Here is an 8,501-nt window from a genome sequence, read left to right on the forward strand (position 1 = left end):
CTGCATTGAGCAGCCGCGTTCAGTTTTTAATTGTAGTGTCTGTTCTTTTACTGAACTAAATTATTTTTATTACTATAAAAAATCAAAACGACGGTGGGGGTCGGTGACGCGGTGGGCAAGTGACGTAACCGGTGTTGCGGCTTAACAACGGTATCACCGTCAGCACCGTCTATCGCGGCAAGCCTAACATTCTGCAACTTACATTTATCTTCTTTTCAATAATCTGTTTCACTCTGATGTACATCACAATGCCGAAGAAAAGATCTGTCACTACTTCAGTTTATCGTGACTTTAACAACAGTAAAGATAAAATAGAAAAACAGTTACTTTGCAACATTCAAGACACATCACGGTGACAAAATGTTTTACATGTTTCCTCTCATAAAGATATATTTGACAAATTCAAAAACTCACCTCAAGAGGGGCCGCATCTTTTGCGGTGATAACGGTCACTGATGCAAATATCAGTTGAGAAGTTTCATTGCTCTCAAGGAATTTTACACACCTGCAAACAGGACACAAAAGAGATGCGACTAAGCGCAAGAGCTTTAAAATAGTTAAATACTAAGAAAGCAAAGTGATCTATCCTATGTAGAAGTGATGTAGAAGTGAAACTACAAAATAATAAGCCACACATTCACCTGAGCTGCTGGTGGGACTCGACCAGGAAGCACAGGTACCTGTTCTCACACAGGTCAGAGGTGATGAAGATTTTAGCGGCCTGGCAGCCTTTCTCCCTGCACAACACAGACACAACACTGATTTCAGGACAAACATCAACAGTAACTTCATGCTCTCGGCTCATAAACACAGGATATCGAAACTCATGAGGCTCAGTGCACCTGGAGATAGCGCTGGTTTCTGTCCACAGCTGCTCAATGCAGAGGTCTGGTAGAATGGGCTCCATCTCAGGTAGCAGGGCTGTTTCGTTCAGTGTGCTGTTGGGTGAGGCCAGGATGCTGTGGCCGCGTGGGGACGGCGTATGGCAGGACATGTTGAAGCGCTGAGCTCCGGAGAAAGAGGGCGCTGCGATGCCAGGCGAGTGAGCCCGACTTAGTAAGGCAAGTCAAAGAGAAACCAAAGAGCACATTTAGACAAAAATGTGTTTATAATTTATATATGAATTCATATATTTTTTTAATATTTGCAAATGACAAATTAAATATTGACACATCTTACAAAAGATATTTTAATGAAAGAAGTCTCTAATGTTCACCAAGGCCTAACGTCACTAATGTTAATTTGTGAAAATTTATTGGAATTTAAAATAATCGTTTCCTATTTGATTATATTTTAAAATGTCATTTATTTATGTGATGCAAAACTAAAATTTTCAGCATCATTAGTCTTCAGTGTCACATGATTTTTCAGAAATCATTTTAATATGTTGATTTGCTGCTCAAGAAACATTTCTTATTACCAATGTTGAAAAGAATTACTTAATATCTTTGTGGAAACAGTGATTACCGTTAATTGTTTTTTTCAGAATTCTTTGATGAATAGAAAATGTATATCATAATGTCGGAGTGATGCAAACATACCTCAGGTGTGACTTTGCGCAGGGTCCAGACAGTGTGTGTGCACTGCTGTGTGTCGTACGTCATGATAATGGAGGGCTCGTGGCAGGTGTACACTACTCTCAGAGCGCTGTCTGAAACGTACTGGAGACGGGACTCAAACAGACCTGGACCAATGAGTGGGAACAACAAGAGCATTAACATATGACACATTCTAAGGTCAAAAGTCCAGAGATCCACAACGCATCCAAGTCATTATTATAAAGTTAATTCAACGGTTTTCCCCAATGTCCAAGACTAACATTTTCCAAGTGCCAAATGTATGGTTTTGGTAAGTCAATAAGAAAACTTTACGACCAAGTTGGCCAGTAGCTTTATTAGGAAATAATACATGGTTTAAATTGAATTACATGAACGTCAGTCTGACTCTTACTGACGCAAACAACATGAGCGAATCAAATAAAAAAAATACGGTCCTTCTACTAAAGAAAACATCGGTTTATCTGGGACCATCATAGGTTTATTTAGGAGGTTTGGTATGTGGTGACACATTATGAAATATTTCTCACATTAAGCCACCAAAACAAATATATTAGGGGAAAAAAATCACAATTGTCATGTTTTTGTCAGAGGTGCAGATTTTTACAGAGACTGACTCATTTTGAATATGATGCTGCAAACGACACAATGAAATAGTCACTTTAAAAAATACTAAATATAGTTTCATGGCCACTGAAAAAAATATATATTTCTGGATGGAGTTCCAGGACAGAAGACCATGGAGAATGTAAGCGCACGACCATGAAACTGTATGCCATAATTAAAAATAATTACTGATTGCACAACCATAATTTACCTCAGATATACAAATGCTTACTTAATAATGTTGATAACCTTAAACTTTCCTTCCTAAAGTAAAGTACTGTTATTGTTAAATATTACAAAACAACTAAAGAAAAAAAAAACATTTTCGTTAAGTAAAATAAAGCTAAAAAAAAATTTAAATATAAAAGCACAGGAAGAAAAACTTAAGCTAAATTTTGAAATGTTGTCTAGGCAACTAACTGAAATAAAATAAGTTTTAGTTGAAGTACTAAAATACAGTCCTTCTACTAAAGAAAACATCGGTTTATCTGGGACCATCATAGGTTTATTTAGGAGGTTTTGTATGTGGTGACACATTATGAAATATTTCTCACATTAAGCCACCAAAACAAATATATTAGGGGAAAAAAAATCACAAGGGGTTGTCATGTTTTTGTCAGAGGTGCAGATTTTTACAGAGACTGACTCATCTTGAATATGATGCTGCAAACGACACAATGAAATAGTCACTTTAAAAAATACTAAATATAGTTTCATGGCCACTGAAAAAAAAAATATTTCTGGATGGAGTTCCAGGACAGAAGACCATGGAGAATGTAAATGCACGACCATGAAACTGTATGCCATAATTAAAAATAATTACTGATTGCACAACCATAATTTACCTCAGATATACAAATGCTTACTTAATAATGTTGCTAATCTTAAACTTTCCTTCCTAAGGTAAAGTACTGTTATTGTTAAATATTACAAAACAACTAAAGAAAAAAAAAACATTTTCGTTAAGTAAAATACAGCTAAACAAAAATTTTTATATAAAAGCACAGGAAGAAAAACTTAAACTAAATTTTGAAATGTTGTCTAGGCAACTAACTGAAATAAAATAAGTTTTAGTTGAAGTACTAAAATCACTAAAAACAGAAACCAAAATAATAATAAAAGCTAAACAAAAACAATAAAAAATAAATAAATAAAAGCAAAAAAGCACAAATAAATCACAAAAAAATTATCTAAAATTAAAATGAAAACGGAAAAAGCAAAAATAAAAGCCAATTTAAAATATTAATAAATATTAGAACAGTATATAGATCAAACAAAATGACACTGAAAATGTGCAGAATTATCAAGTCTTACCGGTGGACTTACAAACAACAGGAGCGATTTCATCTAACGGATGCAGCATGCTGAACAAAGTCGGGAGAGGTTCCCTGATAAAGAGATTCAAATCATTCACGACCATATTCACACTATTTGAGAAAGGGGTAAAGATTTTAGTAGATTAAAAAAAAAACACTGGTGGGATTTTTATCATTATAAGGTGGTTGTGTACACACACTGCCAACACACATTTCAGTTCAAACAACTTGTAAAAGTGCATGTAGCATCCTATGACCCCTTTAAAGGGGAAGAGCAGTGCGAACAGACTGCTAAACATCTCCTTTTGTGTTCCACAGTAGAAACAAAGTCAAAAACAAACGACCTTCTCGCGCTCCTGTAGAGTGACCTCCTGAAGGGATCCCACGAGTCCAGCCGCCCCGTCAGAGGACCAGAGCTCAGAGGCCGGCTGGAGCTGCCGCAGCTGGAGATTCACGGCATTCGGGTGATTTTTGCAGTGCTCACGACCGAACGGGACAAACGACTGCAATTCGCCTGCGGCTATCATTGTGGCTCTCTCTTCATAGACGTGCGACATGAGTTCCCAATATCAGCATTATTTCTGTGAAACACAAACACATATTTACAGACAAACCATTGTGTTATGCATTGACATTTATGCCACCTTCAGTATGGCAGCAATATGTCTGCATTAATTATGAGTCCCTTTTTATCATATACATTATTAAATATCATATATACAACATGTCTCACAAACCTTTTCACAGGCACTTTTGGAGCATTTGTTAGTCTGTCCATATTTTTTGACATTGCTTTTTTCACAAAATATGCCTCAATGTTCAGGGGGAAGTCGTGGCCTAATGGTTAGAGAGTCGGACTCGTAACCCAAAGTGGGTTGCGGGTTCGAGTCTCGTACCGGCAGGGGTTGTAGGGGGGGGGGGGGAATGTACAGCGCTCTCTCCCACCTTCAATACCACGACTGAGGTGCCCTTGAGCAAGGCACCGAACCCTCAACTGCTCCCCGGGTGCCGCAGCATAAATGGCTGCCCACTGCTCCGGGTGTGTGTTCACGGTGTGTGTGTGTTCACTGCTGTGTGTGTGCACTTTGGATGGGATAAATGCAGAGCACTAATTCCTAGTATGGGTCACCATACTTGGCCACATGTCACTTCACTTAAACCATACTCACCTATTATTTTAGTATTATTGATATACTATTATAGTTTTTGCTAATATTTTGAATGACATTATATTTTTTCTGTTTTCACTTTAATTTTAGTTAAAACTTTAGTCATTTTGTGTGTTTTTGTCGTTTTGGCTAGATTTTGTTTTATTTAAATATGTACATATATATTTTTATTGATTTTTACTTATTATTTTTAGCTGATATAACTTCAAGGTAAACTTTTAATATATTATATAAAATATTGTTATATAATATTTGTATCCATGTCTTTCTTTCTCTGTTTAAACCAGACGTCCCCTCTCACTGTCCATCCATCCTCATCTTCACACACATATTAATCTTTATTTCTATGCGTCCTCAATCTATAAGCATTCTTCATGCACCTCAACTGTCCACTTTATACTTTTTTCGCTAAAATTACCACACAAAGCAACGGTTCATCAGCTGCAGACGAAAATACATAATTTACTAGCGATTTCATCCAGTATCATGTATCAGTGACAGTTATATTTGTTATGATAAGCTATTAATTCGTCACTTAATTGATTGATGGGAAATACTTTAATAAAAGCATGTATTACACTGCACAAGAACTCTTAGATTTTGTTATCACTTGTAACGAATAACAACATTTACACAGTTTGAGGTAAAACACACAACTTTTTATATTGCAGTGAGTCTGTCATCCTGTCAGCATTAGCAGCGGCGCTACTGCTAACAACATCCGCTCAAATAATTACCTGCTAATAACAAATAGTCGAGCTTCCGGTCCTGGAGTGCGGTCCTTCCCTTTGACAGATGTCTCTCCCTCTGCAATCGCCTGCTCGTTGAGCCCAACATACAAACACATCAAAGTATGCAGTGAACACTACACTGTTTCAAATGAACGCGGACATGTTGCTATCCCGTGACGCACTTCCGAGCGTCTGACCAATCAGAGAGCTGCGTTCTGGAAGTACGCGGCGCGCGCATGTCGTACTGGCGGTGTTCAAGGTAAAGTGATGATAATAATATGGTTGTTTGATATAATTACCATGGGACTGAACATCACACCATAGTATTGTCGTGTATGTGTCCAAAAACATGATATTTCCAGGGTGAATGTCCACAAAGCCTAAACCACAGATTTTTGTATGCCTTTTCTTCAAAAAAGTGGCAGCATTGAAAATCTAATTTTTTTATAGGACTGATATCCTATACATTTTCTTTACATTTTCTTTCTTGGTGGCCAGTGCTCTTATCTTTCTATTTATAAAGGAATATAAGACAGACATTAAATACTAGTTCTGCAACTATATTTAATACATTTATTGCAATAGTTGTCAATCTTTATTACGAACAAATTAATTGCATATCAGTGTTATAAACTAGTAACAACCACACTAAAACCCGAAGCCACAGATTATTAATTCAACTTTTCTATTAGCTCTTTAAGGCTGCAGGTCACAATAAGGTGAATTTGTGATATATGATTGGATAAGTGATATATGATTGGAAAATCAATTTTACAAAAATTGCTTGGCAATTGATGCAAGCATCATGCATGCTGTGTATAAGTGACTCATATCTGTATATGTATATTTGTTGTGCAATCAATAGAGGAATAGATTCTGTTCAAGTGAAACCACTATATAGAGGTTCTGAGGTGGTAGTAAATTTCAGACATTTTATTTCCCATAAACTCTGACACAGTAGAGATGGATGTGCTGAGATCAATATGAATTCAATAGAGTCAGAATAGGAGTTGCATGCTTCCTCTGTAGACTCACAGGGATTCTTAATGTGCACTAGATAGTGTGCGACTGGATGAATGTATCTCCAGTGTTGTCATCTCACTCGATTATTTTTCAATAAAACTCCTCCCTCTCACACATATGGCAAGCGTCACCTCAGGACTGATTTTCAGTCCTTCAAATTGTTTCTGTGTATGACTGAACCCAAGTCTTTCCACTGCATGCACTGCTAAACTTTAGCTACTTTAGCTAGATTGGCAATATCGAATGAAGAACGATACGACAGAGCTGTGTAGAGAAAAATATTTCACCAATGATTGAGAGCTGTCATATCCGAGTCAAGAGCATATGCAATACACAGGCAACCGGTAAGGAACAGCATGATGTTCATACGTGTGAGATGACGTCCGGAAAACAGTTTGACTTTCTGGTCAGTGTGTGCAAAGATGAAACTATTAGTCATAGGAAAACCCAGAGGCCTGAAATATTCTATGCCAATTAACATTTAATATTGAGGAGTTGTATGTGAATGTTTTTGTGTACAGTCTTGTATAATTCAGATAGACAGACAGACAGACAGACAGACAGATAGATAGATAGATAGATAGATAGATAGAGTTAATGTTCATGTTCATGCCTTGAATGTTAGTATTTTTTAAATGCATTTTTATCATTGAAGGAAAAATAATAATTCAGATTTAAATGGATGAACCACGCTAAATAAAAAAACGTAATGTGATTGGCCGTGTGGAGCGCTGGTCTCAGGAGAATGATGCTGTTGTCCTTAGCTTTCATAACAGATCTAATGACGCTCTGATAGCATTATTGAAGCTAATGTCCTCTGTGACCAGATATACAGATGTATTTACTGCATTAATTTGGATGCACTTAAGGGTTTGTCTCACTGATCTGTCACTGGATTTTGGACTGCAGTATAAAGACAACAATGGAAGTCGATATTGATGTGTTGACAGATTACAGCTGACTCTTCCTCTACGAATATCAGACAAATGTCAATAATCCAAATATTACGAACCTAACATTAACATATTGATTTAATTAAAACGTCTTCAAACATTTTCAGTTTGTTAGGCATCCCTAAAGACATATTACTATTGCCTTTTGACACTTTATTGACAGGTACGTTGAGAGAGCAGACAGGAAACAATTAGGACAGGAGGGAAAGGGGTCAGGAAATCACACGAGACTTGAACTTGCATGTTAATGGTGCTTGCATGGTCAAGCATCACTATTTCTATTGCTGATTTTTTTATTTAAACAACCTCCTAACACTATATATTAAACTTCACAGTCTAATTCATCCAGCCAAAGGAAGTCTCACACTTACACTCAGTCTTGATGTAAGGCTGCTACAGTGAATACAGAATAAAGACAGAAATTCCATTTGTAAACTTGATTTACTGGCATTGCATCTGCAATCTACATCCCTCATTAATCACTTTATCCACCAGGAGACCCTAGAAAACAGCGATCCAGATCAAATAAAGCTGTTAAGGTCAGAGGGCGAGAGGTCACTGTTACCGCAGATAAATGTGAAAACCAAAGGGCTCACCGTACCTTTGTTCAAACATGACGGTCCTAATGCGAGTCCAGCAGCAAGCTAACATAATATTATTGATTATATGAGAATAAATGACGACCATCCAAACTGAAATGTGTGTTCAGGACAACCGTTTCTAGGGTCTTGGTGGACACTCATGCATGTAAACATTTCCTGTGTTTATGCTTTAAAGGAGTCTGGTTTATGTCACTAGTGGCTCTCAACAACTGACCATGTTTGTTCATTATTCTGGCAGTGATGTATTTAATGCAGAGAGTGATCCTGTTAGCAAAGGGATTGAATCAGGGTTAAGATGAGGGTAAACCACAGCAACCCACAGAGAAATCCTTACTGATATGTTTAAAATCTATATATCATCTATCTATCTATCTATCTATCTATCGATCTGGGTATCTATCTATCTATCTATCTATCTATCTATCTATCTATCTATCGATCTGGGTATCTATCTATCTATCTATCTATCTATCTATCTATCTATCTATCTATCGATCTGGGTATCTATCTATCTATCTATCTATCTATCTATCTATCTATCTATC

The 8,501-nt window shown here is 36.8% G+C and overlaps 1 protein-coding gene across 1 annotated transcript in view; it reads right to left on the reverse strand.

Annotated features, from left to right (window-relative positions):
- The window catches only part of LOC107724571 (anaphase-promoting complex subunit 1-like), a gene marked incomplete at its 5' end in the record, with an annotated part of 73,024 nt that extends 71,958 nt beyond the window's left edge, over window positions 1-1,066 (reverse strand). Inside the window, 3 exons of the mRNA XM_016533554.1 lie at window positions 415-505; window positions 642-737; window positions 843-1,066. Of these exons, the coding sequence (XP_016389040.1) occupies window positions 415-505; window positions 642-737; window positions 843-1,066 (411 nt within the window). The remainder of the gene's footprint in view (window positions 1-414; window positions 506-641; window positions 738-842) is intronic.
- Window positions 1,067-8,501: the final 7,435 nt, after the last annotated feature.

Source organism: Sinocyclocheilus rhinocerous, unplaced genomic scaffold (assembly GCF_001515625.1).
Source record: "Sinocyclocheilus rhinocerous isolate Xijiao unplaced genomic scaffold, SAMN03320098_v1.1 scaffold304, whole genome shotgun sequence".
Lineage (NCBI taxonomy): Eukaryota > Metazoa > Chordata > Actinopteri > Cypriniformes > Cyprinidae > Sinocyclocheilus > Sinocyclocheilus rhinocerous.